The sequence below is a fragment of the Maylandia zebra genome, linkage group LG20 (genome assembly GCF_041146795.1).
Source record: "Maylandia zebra isolate NMK-2024a linkage group LG20, Mzebra_GT3a, whole genome shotgun sequence".
NCBI lineage: Eukaryota > Metazoa > Chordata > Actinopteri > Cichliformes > Cichlidae > Maylandia > Maylandia zebra.
Genome location: NC_135186.1, coordinates 32,004,029 through 32,028,752, shown reverse-complemented (window position 1 = coordinate 32,028,752; position 24,724 = coordinate 32,004,029). Strand labels below are relative to the sequence as shown.

The following is a 24,724-nucleotide window of genomic DNA, read 5'->3' as shown; positions in this document are numbered from 1 at the left end:
GACTGATAAAACAGCGACTCATGTCGCCTTACATCATTCAGTGTGAACTTTTTAATCCCCGCAACAGGGATTATCCAAGACTATGTCATTAAAGGGATGTAAAACAAAGCTCCCCATTCTCTTCACAGGTGCAACAAAGTACCTTACACCACCTCAGGCGCTTAAGATCCATTGCAGCTAAATTAATGGTCAATGGGATTACAATAAATGGATCAAGGAATCTGTGCTCAGAGCTATATTTACACAGCTCCCATGTGGGAAAAAGTCATATAAGCAGATACATCTTAAAAAGATCCAGCAAATGTTACCAGGATTTGAATCCAAACAAGCATGAGTAAAGTGTTTTGCAAGTTATTTTAATCATTGCTTAATATATTAAGTGCTTACATAACCTTAGATTAAATACAAGTGAGTGCTTGCAGAAAACTAGCGACCCGTGTGTGACATTTGCACTCAAATTTACAGAAAGCAATTATTTGCTTTCTGTAACTACTCCAAAAAAAGATGTTTCTTTGTGAAAAGTATTACATAATGCATATTGTTAACATGATCTTCACTGTAAAAAATGTGGGCAGTATACCTGTAATGATGATGATGAGCTGCAATTATTCACTTTTATGTATCAATTCAAAACATCTGACATTGTGTTCATCCTCCGCACTTCCTCCGTGAGATCACAAGGTCTGATAAATATTCCGTTAGCAAACAAACGCGCACTTGTTAATTAACTCAGTAACAACCTTCATTTATATCTGACTTGATGTTGCCCATAAACACTTTTTTAAGGAAAGAAGACCTTAAAATGTACTTGTTAGACATGAATGTGACGCTGCAAAGCTGGTTGTTGCTCACACTGACTAAGGTTTCCCTGCACTTCCAAGTTCTTCTGATAGTTTAGGTGATTATATTTATTTATTCGTTTCAATAAAATTACGATTTGGGACTTTCGCTGCATTTTATTTTACTGACTTGTGGACCTTAATAGGAAGGAGCGTCTTCACTACTTAAATCTTAATCAAGGCCAAGTATGCACCCTAGAGCAGCGGTCCCCAACCTTTTTTGCACCACGGACCGGTTTGTGCCCAACAATATATTTTCACGGACCGGCCTTCAAGGTTTCGTGGATAAATACAACAAAATAAAACTAGTATCGGTACCGAAAAAAAGAAGATTTATTCATAACACACGTGAAAAGATCCATTCAAACCGAGTTAACGAAAAAACGATAACAAAATAACGCTTAAAAACCGATAAAAACCCTGAAAATCATACATTTCACACCCGAGTCTCACGGCCCGGTACCAAATGACTCCGGTCCGTGGCCCGGGGGTTGGGGACCGCTGCCCTACAGGATAGCAATTAGAATAACAGGCGAGGTCAAGCCTTTATGGCAACACCTTACATATTATGAGTTAGTATTAGTTATACTGCACAGTGCTTCAATATAAGACTAAATGCATAAATAAACAAAAACGACAAAGTGCATGTACTTTATTTGATATGCTGTGAATGGCTGTCCAGATAGCACAAAATGGCAGCAGGACAATGACTAAATAAGGCTCCTTTTCACTTATACAAGAAACGGTCTTTGTTTAGATTTTGGCCATTCATCCTGCACAATGACAGGAATACCTACAAATAATAAATATTGGTTTTTATAAATAGATAAATCTGTCCATATTTGCCCCCCCCCCCCCCCCCAATTACCCCGAATTAACTACATCCACTAATAAAGTGCAGCCAACTTTTGAAGACTATCACTGGAAAACTAACTCTGACCCGAAAGGACTGAACAATCAACCCCTGAGATTAACTATCCAATGTGCTTGCAGGACAGGACACGGTGAACAGCTGTAAGTGCTACAAAACATCAACATCGACAAAAAGAAATGAAAAACAAAGTTTGAATATTTGTAATGTTTAAATGTCACTTAGTTTTTCTTTTTTTTCTTTACAATCCCATCACATTTATGTAATACAAATACTAAAGATAGAATTAGGATATCATGTGTTTGTGTACAGTAGCACTCCCCATGATGAAACAAGTAAAATCAACATGAACATCTATTTTCAAAAACACCAGCTGTCCTGTATTATCAGCCTAGAACTATCTCTAAGGAGACAAAGTCAGGTACAGCAGCTTTCCAGCCACTGTGATTTCATACTGCTCTATCTTGGCTCAGTGCTAAAGTCACATATCTGACAGTAAATCAGGCCAAGTCCCAGGCTGGTCACTGATCATCATTCGTGTGATAGATGTTCAATAGTTCAGTATACACTAAAGATAATTTTTCCTATGCGGCTATGTTGCTATGACCCCAATATGGCAGGCAGACTTTAGCTGCACAGACTCTGGGCATGTCAACTGAAAGACTCAGATCTCCAGGCTTATGTCTCCCTCTAGGGGGTGGATTGCAACTGACACTCTCTGAGCCTCCGGGCTCACAAGCCTGAACTAAATCCTATCCGCTGACTGAGTGCTTGTGGTGTGTTACTTTCCATAACGAAGCTCGATCATCTTTGGCTTTTCAAATGTACATTTCAGGTTTCAAGTCTGAAAGCAGCGAGTCTCACACACAGAAGATGTGAAATAATCACCAGCGCGGGACATGCAGGTTCACCCTACGCCCAGTGAACCTGAGATCCTCCCTTTGATTGCCGTTTGGCCTCCATGATGCAGAAAGCTTCTTGCTCCTCGCTTATTTCCTTCTGCCTCTTCTCGTCCAGAAACGATACCAGAGAGTCCCTCATGTCCACCACTTCGATCATCTCCTGAAGGATTCGCTCTTCTTCTGCCTGCTGCTCTGATGTCTTATCTGGAAAACGAAAACATATGCACACACCCAATTCTAATTAATAACAGACACAAACATCAAGTCTAAGCTGAATAGTGGTTCTTGCAAGTAAACTCTCGTCCTCTCACTAATTAGGGGGAAAAAATGGATAATTGGTACTGTACCCCTCCCTTCCCAACATCTGCTGACTATGATGCAAAAACCTTTCTGAGTAGAAAGGCTGCCAGACTTGCCAGGAATGTATTTTTATTTTTCCATAGAAGCAAAAGGCCCCTTAGTGAGTCATTTCAAACTTTCAAACAGTTAGATTGCCAAGGCCAAGGTTTGTACTTTTTTATAGTCCCTTCAGTTATTCCTCTCCTGTCCATACTTGCCATGAGGAGAAAACATTTCCAACTAAATATCTATTCATTGCCCTCTTTCAGTGGAAGAACACATTCCATACATTTCACCTAAATCTAATTAAAGCTTAAGCAGACTGGAAATTATCTACTTGATATGTCTGACTCGAAATGCTGAGCCCATTATTGCACTGTTGAAAGTGCTTCAAAGGCAATCTGTGGCCTGTTTGGGCCAAACCGGGGACTCTTTGACCTTTGTTTGATGTTTTCTGGAAATAAAGGCTAATATGAACTTCCTGCTCAGTGCACCAGTCTGTGTTAATTAATTGTAATATATTTAAAAATTCTCATCAGGTAATAGATGATGATTATGGGACTGCATTTTGGCATGTGCATCCCTGTTTTTTTGCTCTTTAAATGGACTGTTTACCTCCATGCAACCAAAACCTGACTAAATGTGATTAGACTAAAAACAGAAGCCGAATGCTTCTGGTGCCAGAAGTCTTATCTCTTGCCAAAAGATTCTGCATATTCATATATTCTTATATTCAGTTATTTGTTTGCAGAAAATGGTCAAAATTTGTTTTACTGCACAATACACTACCTGGAAACCCCAGGGGAAACATTATGAACGGGCATAAGTAACTAGTTTAGTGGCATTAATGCTGGAAGAAATTATGGTCAATAAATAATCATATGATATGTAATTTAGTAAAAGAAAAAAACATGGTCCAGTAGTGTATAGTGTCCTACAAAATGCAGGACATTGCTATATGCAGAACTGAGTTAATGGGACAACAACAAACGTGGCAAAGACAAAGAAAGCATTGATGTGCTCATTAGTAGGACAAACATGCACTGCAGTACGGGCCTTGCTCGGCCTGGTGCCTGTTTAGAAGTTAGGCTCCTCCCTTTAACTACATCAAAGACACTTTTAGTTACAAGTCTTTCTGTGTGCACACCAAAGTACACACCATTTATCTCCATGTATTTCCTGAGCTCCAGCTCCAACATGCTCTGCTTGTCTTCGAGTTCCAGCTGTCGAGACCTGCAAGAGAAACAAGCATCAGCTGAGTCCTGTCAGTAGTAACGCTGTATGTTATCATGAGGACCGACAACAAACGACATTTCACTGTAAAAAAAAAAAGACTGGCTTTTAGCATTGTGAGGTCAGCCAGTCACCGCAGTGTTTTGATGTGAGATCTGCTCCGTCTACCATGTCACTTGTATACAGATGCTCTGTTGTATTACTTGTATGACTAGACAAACTTTTACTCCATGAAATAAAGAATGAACCAGTGAGGCTGCAGACTTACGCCACCATGAGTTCAGACTCCTCGGAAACCAATGCATTCTTTTCATGAACGAGCTGGATCCACTGTTCGATCATATCAGGAGAACCGCTGCGTTCTGCAAGGAAAAAATGGTGCATATTTTCTTTAAGAAAACAGGAAGATGTGCTTTTTTTGGGTGGGGTGGGTTCTCAATAAAGTGGTGAGGAGGAACCAGATTTATTTGCAGCATCTGACACAGCACCCATGTGAGTGTTTGTCTACAAGCCCACACGCTAACTTGTATAAGGATTCCAAGAGGCTGTAATAAAAAGAATTCAGCTGACCTACAAATTTAGGGCTAGATTTACTAAACAGACCAAAATAGCATAGGAATGCAATCCCCAAATAGCGCTCATACGTGTGGTTTACAAAAGTTTCACGGCTTTCTAAACAGAGATGCAGTCAGTTCATTTTTATATCAAGGGCAGATAATCAGACCTGCTGGTTTGTTTAGTGTTAAATATCGCCGTAGTTTGAAGTAAATGGTGTGTTGCAAATCTCAGTAATCTCAGTTTGTGCATTTGGTTCGTATAAAATACTGCTAAAAAGTCGATTGAAAATACAGATTCTAGCTGTTCAACAGTCCTGGGTCTTCTATCTCATATTTTTGTGTCATCATGTGCCGAATGTTTTCAGCTGGTGAGAGCTCTAGACTGCAGGCAGACCAGTTCAGCACCTGGACTCTTCTACTACAAAGCTATGTTGTTGTAAAAGCTGTCGTAAAAGCTCACAACAGCACATTCTCATGCTAAAGCATGCAACATGCATAGACAACTTTCAGTACTGATGCCGTCTTTCCGGATGTGCGAGCTGCTAATTCCATAGAGAACATACCATTAGAGAGGCATGCTTTTAAAGTGAAAGCTGCTAACAAACTGGATGTTTGACTCTCCTCTTTAGTCCAGAGGACACACATCATTCCCACAAACAATTTCAAATTTATCGATCTTCCTCAACTATGAATCTTTATTTATGTGGAAGCATACACTTTTAGAATGACTTTATACTTCCAAAATAAGCTTTTTTTCCATCGCAAATGTCCAGAGATATAGAACAATACACCCCAAGTTCTTTAAATATGTATAAAAAAAGAAGATCTGATCTTACCAGCCTCTCCTCGCAGTGTCCGCTCCAGAGTCACACCTTTGTCCTCCAGGTCTTTGTAGGTCACCTCAATCTCCTCCAGTCTTCTCTGGATAGACTGTGAAACACAAAATCAAAAAGTACATCTTGACAAATATTTTAATGAAATTGCTTTAATTTCTTGAAATAGGCTTTGGTGACAAATCTGAATTCCATATAGGGCAGATATATAAAAAAAAAAAAAACATGCAATTGAGCCAATTCTTGTAAAATGGATATGGATGAGTTACACTCAAGGGTTCACCCAGCTTCGTGGCATTGCTCGATGGGGTGTGAAGACAGATGATTGACAAGTACACTCCCTCTCCTGCATACTCTAATAACTGTGCAAACACTGAGGCGCACCTGATTGGATGAATGCCTCTGAAGCAGATGAATGGGCTGTCTGCTTCTGAATTTTAAACGTAAACCAACACAGTGACTCATCTGCAAACTTTCTTTAATATTAAGAACAATTTTCTGCAAAAATTTGTTTCTCTTAACATTTTAGGTGGGATTAACAGCTGATTACAGGCTGATGAATTTGTCTCCACTATAGATTGCCAACTGCTAGCTGTGTTGTGATTTGCATGTGTTTGCATTTACTGGATTTCAATTTTATGCAAACTGTATGACTGGCTGCAGCAAAAATGACTAGTAAGCATGGATTCACATAACTTTACAGATGATAAAAACATATCTTAGAAATGACATAAATTACAATATTGTATAATAATAATAATAATATATAATTATGTGCATATTCATTGCTCCACTAAGTGAAGTTGTAGAAAAACGGACCAGGAATGAGTTTTAGATCACTCACCTGAGCTTTGCGGAATCGCTGTAATTCACTCATCCTGGCTCGCCGCTCCAACGTCTTCATCTTCTTAAACTCCAGCTTCTCTGCCTCCACGGGGTCTGATGGCACACTCTGAAACTAGAGGTAAAGTAATAGTACAGTTAGTGCAAAATATCCTCCCCCTGAAAAACTGAAACAAATGAACTCTACCGATATCCTTACTTGGTCATCAAACAAGTCAATGTCTTGTTCATCATCGTCCTCATCATCATCGTCCTCATCTCCTTCGACGCCCTCTTCTGAGGTGTGGTGGACATGTCTGAATGTTGTTTCTGTGGGAAAAAGTAAGAGTAAGTGTTGCAATAAGCCTGGATGACTCCAGATTGAGCTAAAACCAAAGAGATGAGTTGCCAGCTTACCCACTCTCCCCGGCTGATTAACGTGGACACTCAGCCGGGTGTCTCTGCTGATCCTTGGTGAAGAGAGATTCCACGGAGAAAACTTTGATCGCACTCTGGCCTGCCCACTTGGCATCTCTTTTCTTCTGAAGCAGCGTCGATTCCTCTTCTCCCGCATTTGCCCAGCAGTGCTCCCACTCCAGTAGCCCTCCTCTTCTTGCCCATCCAGGCCCTCTGTTTTAGGAGGCCCTGCATTAGCTGAGGAAGAGGAGCAGGAGGAGGATCCGCCATGGGTTTCTGAATCCGAGTCTGCGCTGAAGCTGTGAAGATTCACCAGCTGGGTTTTTTCCTCAGCGGTCAACTGAAGCTTCCGCAGTGACTGTTTAGGACGGGAGTCTGGTCTTGCTTTAGAGCCCTCCTCTGTGGGAGTCGGAGATGAAGGTTCTTCTGGGACGGTGAGGCTGATGAGGTGGACTGTGCGAGGCTTTGCTACTGGGGGAGAGGGCTGATGGCTGGGAGTAGTCTGCCGAGAGCGACGGGGCTTTGGAACTGGACACGGAGTCATTTTTTTTGTCTCCTCCGCCTCTTTAATGGCTGCTGCTACCTCAGATTTAGGTGGATGGTCTATGGGAGTTTTTGATACAAGTGGTTCTTGGGAGTCTTCTTTTGACTCATATATGCGGTGGTCCTTTTCTTCAGATGTTTGTGATTGTGTGTGAGTAGGAGGACCACAGTCCAGGGTGTTTTCATACTCCTCATCTGACGGCGATGGAGTATATTCATCACTGGAAACTCCGTTTCCTTCTTCTGTCTCTCTCTGAGTTCCTTTGCTTTCCTAAATTGATAAAAAGCATGAAAAACATGTTTAATTTAAATTAGCCCACAGACTATATACAAATTAGTTAAGTTTATTTAACTATATATTAACAAATTATTTTAGAGATTTGAAATGAAAGAAGATGCAATTGTAGTTTCAATAACTCAGATGTACAGTAGTTTTCGGGTCATAAGCCGCTACTTTTTCCCACACTGTGAACACTGACTGCGGCTAATGCACATTTTGTTTCATGCCGCCAAAAACATTTTGCCTGGTAACAGTAGACCAATCAAAATGATAAGTAGTGTATATATTTTTATCGGTTGTTAAGAGACGTTGTAATGTTGTTTGTGCATTGTTCTGTAAAAAAACCATAAGCAATGTAATTTGTGTGTTACTGATACGTACGTATACTTAAAGGTAGCCGTGTTACAGGCGCTGTTCGAGGAAAAAAAAAGCATTTGCAGTATGTATTTTTGTATGTTACCATAACGTTTATGTTACCATGTTTATGTTACCTTACGGATTAAAAATACTCACGTGTAGCATTTCTGTGTAAATATCTCATATTACAGGTGAAACGCCTTACGGCTTAAAATCCGGTGCGGCCTGTAGTCCAGGATTTACGGTAATTAAAAGGATTAACAAAAATATTGCATCAACTGTTGAGTGACTGCAGCCATTTTTAAATATATATAAATGTATATATTTAATGTGATGTTACATGAAATATTAGGACTGTCTTTAGTTCAATTGTGTGCATGCCCCCCTAGTTGTATCTTGCGAGACAGGAAAATGAAATGAAAGAAATGTACGTGCAGTTTGGTTGAGATTAGGCATTTCCATTGGCTATTATAGAATAATCCACTTCTTTAGTAATGTAGTCCACTCCACTTTTCTGCATCTGGCTGAATGTGAGCAGGCAGTATTGTACTGTATGCTTCAGATTTCCTCCTGCTGCTTCTGTCATCTGTCACTCTGTCATTTATCATTAATAAATGCTAGTGACTCAGAGCTTTTAGAAGCCATCCATGCATGGATCACACTGCCTACACAGTTTTACTTTGGATTATGAGCAATTTATGATGTCTCCATACTTTTTTTCTTCCCATCACACTGGCACAGGTTAACCTACCCTTCAGCTGTCCAAACAATGCTATTCAGGAGCTGGTCTGGCTTTTCAGGTGATTTTATCACCACTTTGCAGCTTGTGATGAACACTGCTTTTTCTCTCATGACTAAATCCCCATGATCCTAAAATCATACAGCCCTATGGTCAATGGACTAGATTTTTTAGCTTTTTATGTTGTTGAAAGTGCTAGTTCATTTGTCCACTCCTAACATTCCCGCTATCTCTTTGATGCTTTGTTTTGATTTGCAAATTAAGGATAGGCCGCTTCTTTTGCATGGAGAGTACCTTTGAACTCATGTTGTGGGTTTACAGCCGTTGCCTCAAAATCCAAATACTACACTTGGAATATCTTATAACTGTCCACAAAACAGCTTCTGAGTGAATGATACAATTAGGTTTGGCCTCTTGGAAAAAAACTAAATTAAATCTAAAACACAAGGCTACATATAGGCTGTAATTCTTAAACGCTTCGTCCAATTTGGATGCAAATGACCTTGAATTAAAACTGTGTCTGCACTAAGCTTATCTTCATCACATAGCTAAAAATGAAATATGTTAAAAAAAAAAGCCCAAATAAGATTCACCAGCAACTAACAAGTAACCCTTCTTAAAATTTGTATCTACAAGTTCCCTCAGCCCCTCCCTCCTGTTCACTTGTTTGAAACGTACCTCTGTTGTTGAAAAATCAAAGCCATCTACCAGTAAATGAAATCATCTTCCTGCTGTCTTGAATAAACCCTGCTCACCATAATGCCTGTCACCATGCGTTCCCCCCTTACCTCTGTTATTGTACACTTTTCTCTTAAACCAGCGGCAGTAACATCTATACTTTAGAAGCCTGCAGCAGACCCCAACAATGTCAATAACTTTTAGTCTAGTGTATTTAAAATCCTAGTCTCTATTAGAATCACTGACACCTCTTTAAACTGGTTTCAATCCTCTCTCTCTCTGGCCTCACTTCAAATCCCACCCATTTCTAAATACTTCTAGTGTTCCTCAGGGATTTGTCCTAGGGCCTCGTCTATTTATCTCCCTCATCTTGGCCATATCTTCCATAAATTCAATATCAATTTCCAGGTTATGCTGATGACACCAGCTCTATCTGTCCACCAAATACTCCTTTGCTGTCCCACCCACATCCATCTGTGTTAGCTTCTAGGAAAATCCAGTTCTCCCCCAACTTTCTCAAACTGAACAGTGATGAAACTGATGTTCTCCTCATTCGCACCAACACCACCATTGACACCTCCTCAGTTTCTCTCTCTCCCATTCCCAGATTAAGAGTCTGTGTGTCATCCTTGACAGCACACTTTCCTTCCAAGCTCACATCAGTAGCGTCACTCCATCCTCATGACATTGATTGGCTCCATCCATCTTTCACACCGAACGGTATTCCTGTCCTAATTCACACCTTGGCTATATCTCTCACTGATTACTCCGAGTCCTGTCTCTTTGGTCTTCCTCTTATTGTTTATAGGATATTGTTGTTATCATCCTTGAACTGATCCGTAACTCTGCTGCTTGCATCATCACCAGAATTCAGTCCGTTGGTCACATCACACCTGTCCTTCAGCAGCGCTCAAGTTAAATATTGCACTAATTTCAATATTCTGTTCCTCAGTTTTAATGCCATTCTTAACCTTTCTTCACAGTACCTCTATGAGCCTCTGCACATCAACAAACCCATTCGCACTCTTACGGCTTACGGCCATACCACCCTGAGCACGCCCGATCTCGTCTGATCTCGGAAGCTAAGCATTTTTTTTTTTTTTTTACCTCTGATTTCTCGGATGGGAGCCCGCCTGGGAATACCAGGTGCTGTAAGCTTTGGAGTGGCTGTAGCTCAGGAGGTAGAGCAGGTTAGCTGCTGATCGGAAGGTTGGTGGTTCGATCCCTGGCTCCCCCAGTTTGCATGCCAGATATCCTTGGGCAAGATACTAACCCCGACTTGCTCTCTGATACATCCATCAGAGTATGAATGCTTATGAATGATAGTTAGAAAGCACTCACCGTATGGATAATAGTGCTTGTGTGAATGGGTGTGTGCGGCGTGTTGTATAGTGCTTTGAGTACTCCAGGAGAGTAGAAAAGCGCTATATAAGAACCAGTCCATTACCATTCACTCTCAAGTCTTTTTCTTCTATCCATCTCACTGTGGCATCCATCCACGTGACTACCATGGGATCTAGAGCCTTCAGCTGCTCTGGCCGACCCGTGGCTTCCCTCCCACCAGAGATCCATAACATAGACTCTCCCTCTGCTTTCAAATCCTGTCTCAAAATGCACCTCTATAAATTGGCATACTCATTATGATTACCTTCCACCTGTCATACAAATCTGTGTTCCTAATGATTTTATGTATTGTAAACTTGTTTTGTTGTTATCATGATTACTGGGCTCTAACTGTATGTTTGGAAACAAATATTCTCATTAGATGTTTCTCCGCAATCAAGCGAGTCCTGCTGACACAGAACCCGTCAGCCAGAAAGATGATGCAACTGAAGATTGTGTAACAAGAGCATAATGAATAAGAGGACTCAACATGGTGTCTGGAGTCATCAGCAGCAAGCAACAGCATGGTTTACATCAGTTCTCTTCAGTGACCCACCTCACAAGATGTTGCAGGCCCATTTGCCAGCTCTTCAGAGTGTAGCTCACAGTAAAATTTCCCTGTGGAGAAATCAGAGATAAAAAAAAATGTTAAAAAAACAAAACAAGAAAAGTTGAAATTTAGAGACAAGTGAACGCTAAAGAGGGAAACCCCTGCTGCTTTCTTAAATTATTCATCTCCTTTTAGTCTGAGTACAGACCCCTTTGAAAAGGGTCTCAGCGCAAATGATTAATTATACATATAAATAATTAAGCGGTGATTCACTTATAGGAGCAAAATCTGATCTTGGCTTTGAGAGAACAATCACAGTACTGATGCAAGAGCTGTTGAAAACATAGATATAAGCACTTTATACACAATAATACAGCATCAAGCAGTTTCACGGAGGAGTGCTAGATAGGCAAAAAGACAACAAAAGCGAAGGAGTTAGACCAGATATGGACGAAAGCTGCCTCTTTGACAGTAATCACCAGCAAATACTCGAAGCTTCAGTCAGCGTGGGGCGGATATCTAATATTTGATTCTATAACAGCTTTGAGAGAAAAAAAAAACAACACTTTATAATGATAGTTGCTGTAGCGTTACTCTAGAGTGAAGAATAAGACGTTAATCTGTGGTTTTAGCTAAGATGGTATATACACCTATAGGTAGAGCGACAGATATGGATATAGTTGAAAACTTGAGTATAGTCAAAATATAGAAATATATAAATTCCGCAACTAGGAGTCACCTGTATCTTGGTCAAAGGTGTATCCTCCTAGCCTAAGTGTGATGTTGCATCGAGCGCAGGTGAAGCAGGTCCGATGGAAGAACTTTCCCTCAGCACTGATTCGCTCCAGCAGATAAACCCTTTCACCACAGAAGTAACACTCCTCACTGTTTGTCATCAGCGCAGGAGTATCCGGCTCAGGAGCCACCTCGGCGACAGGATCGAGCTCAGAGGAGACGGGAGATGCTAATGTCTGAGGAAAAAGGTCAGACAGCAGACTGAGATTTAACAACAGAGCACGATGATTTTTAAAGATCAGTATCATGCAGAAAGCTTGCATAGTCCAGCACGAGTTGTTGAATCACACTCACACTGTCCTCATCTCCCATTCTTGTCGCTGTTCCAGTGGCTTGTTTGTTAGCTGCCAGCTTTTCCTGCAGAGAAAATAAAATAAACTACCACATGACCTGATTTTGTTGAGGATATCGAGAACAGTTGCAAAACAAACATGATTAAACAATATCAAGGAGTAGAACAGCAAAAGCCACTTCCTCTGAATTAACATCTAACATCTTGTCATCACAAACAGGAATCCCAGACAAAGCAGACATGTGAGTCACCAACAGCTCGAGAACACAGACCGAAGGCCCCGGAGTGAACTCCAGCCAACAAGCTAGTGTGTTTGAAAATATCTTTATCAAAGATTCCTCCGTGCTGTGTAAACAGTGAACTCAAGGCTCAGTGGGCGTACCTTACGTCTTTGCAGAGAGTTGTGCTTCAGCTTGCTCAGGAAAAAGACAGCTGACTGTGTCCGGGAGAAAGACAGAGACTTGGACGATGGCTGGAAGCCTGTGGGCTCTGTTGCCAACAGAAAATACAAAAATGCAAAATGTCAAAGAGGGACACACAGCAAAATCATCTTAAATTAGACTAGAATGCTAATATAAAGACACCTGAATGTGAGTGTTGGCCTACTTGCAGCTCTTCAATACAGCTGCCCAGTATATTCTTAGGGCACCGTTTTAAAAATTGTCTCTATCAGAAATATGACAAATCAGTCTTAGTTGAATTTTCAGTGGCGTCACATCAAGCAGCAGTTGGATTTAACTTGTCAATCTACATAAAAAAAACTCTTCAGCTGCAGTTCTGACTATCACCCCCACTCTTTCATCATTCAGATAAGGTTACCCAAGACTGACAGCTCCCTGCTGTCTGCACATCAGTCAGCGGAGCACAAGCACAGCATCACAGAGTATATCACACCCACCTCAGCTCATTCAGTACCTCCAAAGGCTGAGCTCACATCTACACTGAATAAGTCCACATACTGAAAAAAGAAACTGTACGTGTACCTCTACAAAAAGCCAGGGGAAACCCTTCCTTCAGCGCAAGAAAAGCAGAACCCCTTCTAGAGGCGCTGCTCACATCAGACCCCCGATAAGTCAGCTCTACACGATGACTGATCTGTCTGCTGCTGGGCTGGCTCAAGTGCAGGAGAGGAGCACAACCAGTAGAGGCTGGCTCTGAGCACAGCACTAGCCACTTAAGCCAAATGAATTCTGGGTAATATGCTTCTTAAAGGGGTAGCACTGATTTGAACGTTTCTTGAACATTTTTCAGTGGGAGGACACCTGAACCTTTTAAGGTGATTCTAATGCTGCGCTGTGTCTAGGCAACAGAGTTATGTAAGACTGATATTGCTGTCACTAATAGCTACTAATATATACTACATATATATATATATATATATAAATATATTTATAAAATATAAGCTTATATTTAAAGAGACGTTCGATGGACTGTGGAATTTTGCAAATGCACTGATTAAATTTGACTTTCTTAATATTTGCATAGATGATAAATGTCATAGTTTTGTATGTGTGTGTGTGTGTGTATGAATGTGGGTTGATTGATTTCTTTATTCTAAAACTTTCACCTTTTTTTGGTAAAGCGAAACCGCTTTGGATCTGGGTGAGGTAAAGAACCATGGTCAACTTGTCTATGTGATCAGTGTTAGCCAGGCTGTTGGGAGACATGACAGGGGGGATGCCCAGCTCCTTCTCCAGGATACTGAAGGCCAGTTGGTTGTTGTGAACACAATTAGACTCATCCAGGGAGGACATATCACTTGGAAGGAATGAGAAAACAGCAAAGACGGTTTGTTACATTGATTAGATAATGATTGATTGATTAGAAAATCAAAGCACTCTTGTACTGCCGAACAAAAACTAAGCAGGAACTCACATGAGGTCAGGTCTGAAGTGGTGGATCAGAGCACACAGAGCCAAACCGGACCTCCAGGACCGTGTAAAGTCTTTTACATTCACATTTTTATAACCAGCAGTGTGTTTCTGACACCATTTCAATAGCTCCTCAGAACCGCCAGCTGAATCTGGGACAGCAATAAACCAGACAATAAATCAGAGAAACCTCTAATAGCTTTTGCAGTTGCATATTTCATGCCAATGCTAATCGCAATCGTGTTTCCCGGTTCATTTAGCAAGACCAGGAAAGAATAACCAGAATAACCAGAATAACCGCTAAAGGAGTCGCTGACCTTGACGCATGTGAAGTGAACTCTCCTTTTGTTTCTTGAACGACGGATGAGTTTTTTCAACATCGTACAGGTGCTGCACCTAAGTTGAGTGACCGGTACATACAAAGAAGATGGAGTCAATAAATCAACATTTAACCTGTTTAGTTCACATAGATCTATTTGTTTAACACAGCAGATGCATTGACTAGAAGCCGAGGTCTGATAAACTGCTCTCATCAATTTTCACGTTTCATTTCTTAACACAGCTTTGCTTTGAAGAGCACTTGAAGAAGGTACTAGACTGTTTTCTGCCTCCCTAAATGAACTTTAGGATGAAGGCTTTAAGAAATCTTTATTTCTTAAAAGCTTTATTTCAATCTCTGTTGACTAAATAAAAGATAACACCACTAACCTGATGGGTCTGGATGGAGGACAAGTTAACTCTTTGGTACCGTGTTCTGGGGTCGATGCTGTAAGCAGCATACTTTTTGCTGGTGTTCTCTGGTGTTGTTTGGGACAGGAGCTGGTAGAGGCTTTCACTGCATATTTGTAAAGACAAATAAAACCAAAAACAATCAACAACTGTAGTATATTGCAAGTAAGGGATAATTACTGGTTAACTGCCTCTGACATTGTCCATTTTTAGCTGATCTGCAGGTACACACCCTTATTTTTTTAACACTTTGTTGCCAAAGGATGGTATTTTATGAGGAAATAAGCTAAAAGTTCCTTTATTATGTAATTCAAGTTTTAAAATCCACACGAACATTTATCACTAAAAGCCTAATTGTTTTATTTTGGTCACATCAAGGACTCCTGCTGAAATAATAATAATGCTTATGCAATCAGAACAACTATCCATCACGCTGATTATGTCAGGATGGGTAGTGTTGCTGAGGATGAGACCCACAGGCAGGCTGACAAATTCTAGTGCGACATTTCTCTACTTTATTCAGTAGTTTTCAGTCAATGTGATGTATTCCTTTAAAAGTTTAACGTAATTTCCCTGTGACAAAAAATTACATTAATATTAGAACTGTAGTCTTTGCTGTAAGGAAACAAAAAGTAAAGCTTTCTTTTAATAAACATTCAGTGTAAGAAGTAAACAAGCTGGCAGCAACTGCATTAGCAAATCTAATCTCAAAATGTGAGATCATGAAATAAAACCGTGTGCAGATTATTAGCTGTATAAAATGTACTTACCGCTCAGCCAGGACTTTGAGATGTGGGACCCCATTACCCCAGCTCCTGACCATCCATGCTGCATCGAAAGCAGCAAAGAACCCACGAGCGATGCCTGTACCCAGAGGCCAGAAAGGCTGCAGAGAACACGCACTTAATGTCACTTTGTAACAAAAAATGTCACTTTATCAATTAATTAATAGTAAATGGAGTATGCCGTGTCATCAACCACAGAAATATGTTAACCGTAAAAGCCTGTGTGGTGTAAAATGAAACATCCTGTCAACCTTATTTTGAGAAAACTTCATGCAGAGGCTTATCTAGTCAGGCAGACGCAGGGTGAGTAGACACGTTAGACTGTGCTTCCTGCAAAAACATCAGCTTGCTAAAGCACTAAAAATGACGGTGCTAATTTTTAGTGTCAGAGTCAGCGCACTCACGCACCATTATAATCGTTATATGGTCAACACTGTTGTTAAAATTGTGGGGCAAGTGTGTGTAAAAATAATTGCTTCATGCTCATCTAAACACATAGTTTCATGCATTTCTTTCCCCACGCTAGGTATAAAAAAAAAAACTAATTTCCTCAAGGATTGATAAAGTAGTCTGTTTCTAAATCAGACCCTGATGATGTCAGTGAGACTGGATATCACTAATATGAGGACATCTCTGGCCACAACCCCAAAAATCTGCTGTTTAAAATTTTGTGAAGGGCATCCAATTAAAAAGTTGGCTCAAACAAAGGGCGGCCTTAAAGGAAGAGGAGCTAAAACTACTTGTTTTAAATCGTGAATGATGCAAAACTTCTCTTGTAAAATCCCAAAATTCAAATAACTGTTGTGAAAATGAGCTTAATAAGATGCTTTTATTGATGTGTTAATTCACCAATTTGGTTCTTTGATTCTTTGATGTCTCCAATTGCCTTGCAATTTTCTGCAAGTTAACTAGAGGTTACTTTTATTTATTTTAGTTCCAGTGTTTCATTAACTGTATGGCATTAGGAAGCAGCATAATATAATTCAATACAATATTCTGTCCCACAGTTATCTAGCATTGTTAAGGATACGAATTAAGGGAAAAGACCCCAAATTGCTGCTCCCTACCTCCACTAGGCAGTCTCCAACAAGACCAATTAACAACTTCTTCCCTCTCCTCTCCTTGACCAGCGAGGCATTCTCAGCACGGTGCATGCAGGTGAAGTCGAACATCGCCACATCCCGCTGGCCGGCGTGATTCTGAGCAAACTGGAGGTCAGGCAGTCGGCCGCCAGTGGAGAAGTCGGCAGCATCACACGCATAGTTGCACAAAGCCTCGTAATCCACATTTGCAGGGGCCAGCAGCTGTTCTGCATCATTATGATCCTGCAGATATAGAGGGAGAAGTGTATCGGACGACTTCTGGCACCTTCACTTACACAGATGACATGTCTTACACTTGGTTTGCCGCATTAGCTGAGGGGCCAGGCAGCAGAGAAAGAAGAGATGACTGACAGTTTTTAGTGTCGCTACATTGAAGCAGCAGCAGGGCTGTGTCATCTACGTGGTTTGTTTCTTTTTCTTTACTGGCCAGAGATAGAGCTCGTGCCAATAAGAATCACACTTTTCCTCAGTAATAGATGTGTTATTCTCACCTGTTTAATGACCCCTTTCTTTAACAAGCTCTTCTTTTTGGCAGTCATGACAAAGTAGTGGGTGTCGTCTTTGTAGTAGACAATATTCTCCAAATCAATACCTGGAACGGAGAATGGAGAGAGAAAGTATGGAGGAGAGGTTGAATGAGGTAAGCTGAAAGCAAAAGCATTTCTGCAGTTTCTCTCAGTGCCATATTTCTCTCAATAGAATGTTTGCTATTCTCTTTTGGTTTAACCACTTTGAAAATGTGAGAGCTTATTGGCCTACACAGGGAAAGTCAGTGTGGATTGATTAGACAGTCATTCAAAGGGGTGTGAGCACAGCAAACACAGTTCAGTTCCTCTAAAGCGTTTCACTGATATGAAAGTGCAGTAGATATAAATTAGCTCAGAGGATTCAGGCAGGTTAACCAATAGTTAACAATCTGACAGGAAATTAGATGAGGTTCGAAACGCAGATTAACAGCACTGCTGTTTGTTTCACACTTCACGCTGAACCCGAAGCAGCAGTGTGAACATTTATTTCATGCCTTGAGGCTTGCATTCAGCAAGGCGCGACAAAGGAAAAATTTAATGAAAATAAAAGCACTCATGTTGTTATTAAAAATATTCTGGTTCAGTGACTCAGCTTAGTGAACGCTGCGGAGTAAAACAAGTTAATCCGAAGCCAGCGATTTTCTCTTTTCTTGCTTTAATTTTTAAACATTATACTATAAATAAGAGCAGACAGCTGCTTCACTGCAAATTAAGATGTCCTCCTCTTTTTTTGCCAAACATCACTGCAGATGTCACAGGGATGCCTACCAGTCTCATTGAGTAGCTCTTGGAAAAACTTCTGGTTATAGATGCGGGCTACACCACTGATCTCCTCTACTTGGGTCTCAGCAGCTGTGTGTCTGTTGATGAAATTGGCCGTGATGCCGATCGCCAGTTTTCCTCGCAGCTCTTTGTGCTTGAACCCTGAGAGTTTGGGTAAGAAGAAAAACAGGAAACTTAGCTGATGAAATGCTACATTTTGAAAAAGACTGCTGGGGTAAATTTGGATTGTGCGTAATAACTATGTGTATCAACTAGGCCTTGTGAAATTGCTTAGTAGCCCTTGTTGCATCAGTGGGAAATGAAAGTATTCAAGCATGCATAAGTATTTGTCTCACCATCAGGGACAAACCTGCCTCCCCCAGCAGAGATGAAGACATCAAACTGGAAGGCTGCGGCAGGATGAGACCGGGGCTGCAGTTTTGCCATCCAACCTGTCAGAAACACATCAAACTTTTATGTTCTGCACCTCAGCGGATTTCATCACAAGTTTACTGCTTTACATGTTGGTGGTCTATGAATATTTCCAGTTTTGAGAAACAACAACAACAGTGGATAAAGCAAGCAAACTTAATAGGGAGGATGATGAGGATGGTTGTTAAACGCACATACCATTTTCTCCTGAGGGCTCAATCAAACCCTGGAACTCCACTCCAGTGTGCACCTCTACCCCGAGGAGGAGTGCCACCTTCAATAGAATCAACTGCAGCTGACGGATGCCTAAAAATATATGTGGGTGTCATGAGAAATGTGTGTGTAGCATAACCAAAATGCTACAAATACTATCAGTCGTGCACAGATTAAAAATGGTTGCTAATATTGCAATTCTCTCTTTAAAAACTCTTCTGTTAAGGAAATTCAGTAATGTGATGTCTGAAATTTGCTCGTGCTGACCTACCAGAACTTAAAGGTAATAAAGCCATAAAACATGAATGACAGAAAAATACAGAAATTGTGAATCTGAGAGCCCATTTTGTTTGATTAGCAACGATTAAGTGAAAAAAACAACTACACGGTTGAAATTTGAGATTGTATCATGTAATACTAAAAGTATGGGAGCCCCATAAACAATGATAATGCAGTGAGTTTATTTAATTCATTTCAGACTGGCTCAAAACGGTTTTATATATAGACTCTCACTCCAATAACTGACTGAGGCACTCACTGATGTGATCCAGAGAGCCAGAGCAGAATTTGCCATAGAACTTTTTGGCTCCGAGCTCGCGGAGGTCATAGATGGTGTAGGGCCACAGATGGAGAACATTGTTTCTGGAGAATGTCTCCCGCTTCTCCAGCAACACCACCTGAGCCCCCAGCAGGGACAGTTCAATGGCCACTCTCAGGCCACATGGACCAGCACCCAGCACGAGGCACTAGGAGAGAGGAAATCAGCAAACCCTCAGCATGGACGCGATAATAAAACATTTTTAAAGCAAAAGGTGAGGACAAACGAGAACAATTTTAAGCTGCTCTTGAAGGACAATTAGTATAAAGCCATTTGATGACTGTGAGAGTGTCATGAATTATATATAAAGGGCAAACATTTAACAAGAAATTAAAGGGAAGAGATGCAAAAAACCCACAGAGTCACAGCCCACAATCAAATATGACATCTGAATTGAAAATAAATTGTAGTTTGATGGCTGCAGTTATCGATCCGCAAGTGCAGCAAAGGTTCTTGGAAAGGAAAAAGCACTTATAGATAATCTGTATGATCTTTTTAACAACTTTTTTTGTTATAGTTTTAGGCATAGAATGTTTTCTATAAAAGTAAGGAAACACCATTATTATCACAGGTTGATACATTTATGTTCTGACTAAAATAAATGCATCAAAAAAGCATTCAATGAAGATTAAAATACACAAAGTTGAGAAAGATAAATGTCATAAAATGCCAGAAAGTCTTCGTGGACAGCAGTACTCATGGCCTAACCTAATCGATTAATGATCCACATGTTGCAAACGCTCTTGCAAATTTAACCTACTCGAGTCGAATTTTAACTTTCTATAATGAGCCACGACATAAATGGATAAACTTCCTCTACTAATGAAGATTCTGTGACACGATCCAATCTCTGGAAAAGCTACGAGACGTGATTTAACTCTTTTAATGTAGCTGCGATTAAAGAGGAATCTCTATCATGCAAGTAGTAGAACCACAATCTCAACTTCTTACATCAAAATCTTTTAACTTTTGAAAATGACAATAAATGACCTTTAGTTGTCTGTACCTTGTTTTTAGTGCAGACCTTTCCTTGCTGATAATCTTCATGAGAAGCTCTTTTATCAAGCTTGGTCCACAAAGCTTTGGCCTTCCAGTAGTTCAGTCTTTCTTTTAACTTTGCGTAGAAGCTCCCGAAATCCTCCGGATCGATCTCCAGCTGCCTGCAGAGCTGAGTGAAATGGTGCTTTACATCCTTACAGGTCTGGGCTTGGACAAAGAGGTCAAACGTAGCATGTGAAGGGTTGACAGGACCTTGGCTCGCCATAGCTGAGGATGTCAAGAAGACCAGTTCCTTTTGGTCACTGGGTTGGGTAGCTGTGAAAGAAGAAATTATATCGTGACATCATCTTTTCCTACCTGGAAGTAACACCTCCTCGGGATAGGTTCATGTAAATGATCAAACGTTTTCCCACTGTTTACAGCCTTTGTTGCTGTAATTTTTAGAGGTGGTCCAGTTATGTAAAACTCCTACATGCCTTGTTGTGGGAATTTCCCTCCTCGTGTGCGCTTAATTATAGTCCAGATGTTTGAACACTGATGGCTTTATGTCACCTGGTTGGCTGAGTCATTACTAACTTCCTCCATGGGGCCCCTGTGGCTCTCTCTATCTTTCTTTTTACAACCAAACAGCCCGCCCACAGCTGATGTGTCATTCTCACATGCAGTCTCAGGAAATTTACTTGCTTGTAAGAAAGAGGACACAGTGTAATAGAAACATGTGGCTAAAACACATGTTTTATATGCTTACTTTTCAGTAAACAAAAGGGGTGAAAATTAATATGTAATGTTATACTCAGCTAATCTGTTGATTCTTTTGCTATTAATTGATGACGGGTAGTTAAAAACACATGGTGGGCAGGGCCTACTCCGAAGATCTTGTTTTGTCTGCCTAACAGTTCAAAGTCCAAAGATATTTTATAATATGATCAAATAAAGTATGGGAAAAGGAAAGGCAGTAGACAACAAACTCACATTAACAATCTGGCATTTCAAGCACGGTTTCCTGTGTTTGGTCTGCTGGTAATTCTTTTGTCCTAACCCTGGCAAAACCAAGTTATATACAACTATTTCTTTTTAGGACAGACATGCTTCAGTGATGTCATATGGTTCAAAGAAAAGTGACCAACAAGAGAAGATGAAACATAAATCGAATATAAGAGAACGATAATGGCCTAGATTTTGACTTCTGAAGAATCTTAGCAATTAAAGAAATATGCCCGTGGATCTTTTTTCAACCTTACATCTCTGGTTGCAAGTCATGCACAGCGTTGCGTGAATATGGGCCTGTGAGGGGAGGACCTAACTAAGAACACGGAAACCACATTTCTGTACTATATTACTGCAGATGTAACAGTGAGTACAAAGAGTACAGCTATAGGTTTTCAACACCATCTGACCCTAGTGTCTATCAGATGAAGCCTCTACGATGTGTGTAGAACAAAAGAATGTTAAAAGGAACAGTAAACTCCTAAACAATGCATGTCTCATTGTGGGAAATATTTGGTTTAAAATAGGAGCTATGAGCTCATATATTCTCGGTCAACATTTACCCAATGTTGGCAAAGATTGTTGACTAACCTAAAATTAGTGGCACTCCTAGCAACATGCTAATCTTTTAAGTCAACAGCATCCTTAAGCAACAAATACAATGTTTGAAAGGTGAATTCTGAAAATTTACCACAAGTTAACGCTTTCCTAACAGCAAGCTGAAGAAAATGCAGATGACACCAAAAGTGTGAGGCTGACATTTCCTGTAACTATCACTGTATCATTTACTGGTATTTACGCTTCTCTTCTGTAAAGTTGTCAGCTCTTGCCCTCCACCTGAGACAAAGTCTTTCATTATAGAGAGTACACCTGCATGCTTTGCATGACTGCCCCCGTATGCGTGTGAACACAACTGCATTTTAGCTTTTCCTAAGGCCAACATTCCCGTCCTCACATTTTACTACAGTTTCCTGAAAATGGGCATCAAAACGAGGCAGCTTTTGCGTCCATATGACAAGATGCTAAAAAATTTTAAATAAATCACTCCTCTTATTCTGTTTATTGACTTAATGCTTGTTACTGTGCAGGACAGTTTTCAGTCACTAAAGAGATATCACAACCTGCCATAAACACAAAGATAAACAGTTGTGTTGGTGTGTTAGATAAACCTCCATGGAGATGCAAAACACTAGCTTCAACGAAAAAGGCACAATGCAAATGAAAAAAACAAAAACAGCTCTTGTTCAACTAAAATATCTAACGGTATATTTTTACTTTAATACTCGAATGTTTAACTTGTTACATAGTTTAGAAATATTTATTATTTTTACCCTTTTTGCATTTTATGTAGATTTTAACTTTATTTTCTATTTTCTATGATTTATTAAACCTTAGTACTTTATGTAATATTTTGGCGGCTTTAACGCAGGAATTTTCCAATTACACCTTATATCATCTTATCTTATTTTATTATATACAGCTATCGACCATATATGTGTATATAATACCCTGTGTGTTTCACTCTCTGTGTATTTACACACCAGTCAGTGTTTAATCATTAGTTATAGTTAATCTCTGGCTCTTTTTCTCAGCGTGTCTTTTTTCCTGTCTCCCTGCCCTCACCGCCAACCGGTCGTAGCAGATGGCCGCCCCTCCCTGAGCCTGGTTCTGTTGAAGGTTTCTACCTTTATAAAAGGAGACATTCCTTTCCCACTGTAATCAAGTGCTTATACAATATTAAGTTCCTTGAGTTGAGTGTTGTTGTAATTTGGCGCTATATAAATATAACTGAATTGAACTGACAAGAATACACAGCTACAGGCTATATATAGCAGACACATATGACTTGGTGATTATTTGTCTCCAAGCAGGCTATGAAGTGAACCACTCCTCCCATTAAAAACAGAACATTTAAGAAGAGTGAGGTACTCTTTGAAGACAAAATAAACTGTCAAATCTAAAAACTTAAAATAGCTCACACGGCCGACTTGATACTTTGATCTAATTCTCAGGGAGGCTGCTGTTTTTATAATCTGTTGTCATGTTCTTTTTTTTCCCTTCTTAAACATGTAAAACTGCACAGCTGAAACCACAAGCCCACAGACATATTTCCTTTTTGTAAGTGTTGCAATGTTAAAAAAGAAAATATTCTCACACTAAAATACAAGTTTAAGAATGGCCACGCGAAAAGAAGTGTCATCTGTGACAAAGGTAAGACAACACACAACCACCACCATCATCATCTGACTTCTGTTAAGCAATTCTAGGCAAGAAGCAAGTCTTCTCAGGAATGTTGTTGCTGACAGCATGATCAGACAGAAAATAACAGGACTGAAAGGTAATTTGACCTAATTTCACTCACTGCCAGTGGATTGGATTCGAGTGGATTGACCCACCTTATTTAACGTGTAAGCTCTGTGCACTTTGTTTGGCAGCAACGCTGTGTTTTATCAGACTCGTGGATGGATCATATTCTCTTGTCCAGCCTGGCAGGTTTACAGAAGGACATAAAAGAAGAGAAAGAGAAAGGAGAATGAGTGACGCGAAGAAGACGTGAGAGGAAACAGAGAGATTATTTCCTGGACACGTATCTAGACTTTGTGCTGGCATTTTTTTTTAATACTTATGATCTCACAATCATAGGAAACTGTTAAATGAGCAGGCGTGGCACTGATCGCGTTCTGCTATGCCAAAGCAGGATGCAGTCCCAACATGTTACTGTATGCAAGCAACCAGATTGCAAACTGCACCCTTAAACAGGAGCTGACTTAAGTTCAGAGAAAATATATCTTATAGAGCTGCATCATAAAAACTAAATGATTTAATTGGGTGTTTTATGATGGAAGAGAATTTTAAAAGATACGCTTCAGACAGCAGCACGTAATGACCTACACAATCAATCAATAAACTTGAAAACTTATAGAAAAAGTACCCGCCTCAGAGATCGAGAGGGGGAAAAATACAGGCACAATATACAACATTACATTACCAGCTCTGAGGTCGACCTAGAAGCGGGTTTCCTTGAAACTGTGTCCATGCTGTCGCTCCCATTTTTTCGTTTTTTTTTCTCCTTTGGTTACAGGTAAGGACGTGGACTGCCTCACCTGCACCTCGCGCCCGCACTACACTAGTGGAGCCTCTTCCGGGACATTCTGTAAAGCTACACACAGCGCGAGCCCCACGTGACGAGCTGTGAGGCGATGCACGCGGACGACACATTCTGTGATCACAGCTCAGTATTCATGTTAATACTGCCATAATAATAATAATAATAACAACAATAATAAT

General features: G+C 40.3%; 1 protein-coding gene and 1 long non-coding RNA gene across 2 annotated transcripts; one reads left to right on the top strand and one right to left on the bottom strand.

The window, feature by feature from the left end:
- Positions 1 to 1,902: 1,902 nt before the first annotated feature.
- Positions 1,903 to 24,562, bottom strand: mical1 (microtubule associated monooxygenase, calponin and LIM domain containing 1). Its single transcript, XM_004560303.5, has 25 exons — positions 24,426 to 24,562; positions 23,833 to 23,922; positions 20,457 to 20,764; positions 19,391 to 19,598; positions 18,838 to 18,945; positions 18,564 to 18,659; positions 18,214 to 18,369; positions 17,410 to 17,510; positions 16,883 to 17,140; positions 15,801 to 15,916; positions 15,010 to 15,136; positions 14,619 to 14,697; positions 14,306 to 14,453; positions 13,998 to 14,188; positions 12,813 to 12,919; positions 12,433 to 12,495; positions 12,083 to 12,314; positions 11,350 to 11,411; positions 6,814 to 7,627; positions 6,617 to 6,726; positions 6,419 to 6,532; positions 5,578 to 5,671; positions 4,453 to 4,546; positions 4,111 to 4,184; positions 1,903 to 2,816 (listed from the first exon to the last, which is right to left on the bottom strand). Exons 3-25 carry the CDS (start codon positions 20,712 to 20,714, stop codon positions 2,623 to 2,625), a joined length of 3,804 nt encoding a protein of 1,267 aa, XP_004560360.1. The 5' UTR covers positions 20,715 to 20,764; positions 23,833 to 23,922; positions 24,426 to 24,562; the 3' UTR covers positions 1,903 to 2,622.
- Positions 17,424 to 18,707, top strand: LOC143414240 (uncharacterized). The gene is made up of 3 exons (XR_013094735.1): positions 17,424 to 17,558; positions 18,195 to 18,381; positions 18,570 to 18,707. It is a non-coding gene; the product is annotated as an uncharacterized LOC143414240 (long non-coding RNA).
- Positions 24,563 to 24,724: the final 162 nt, after the last annotated feature.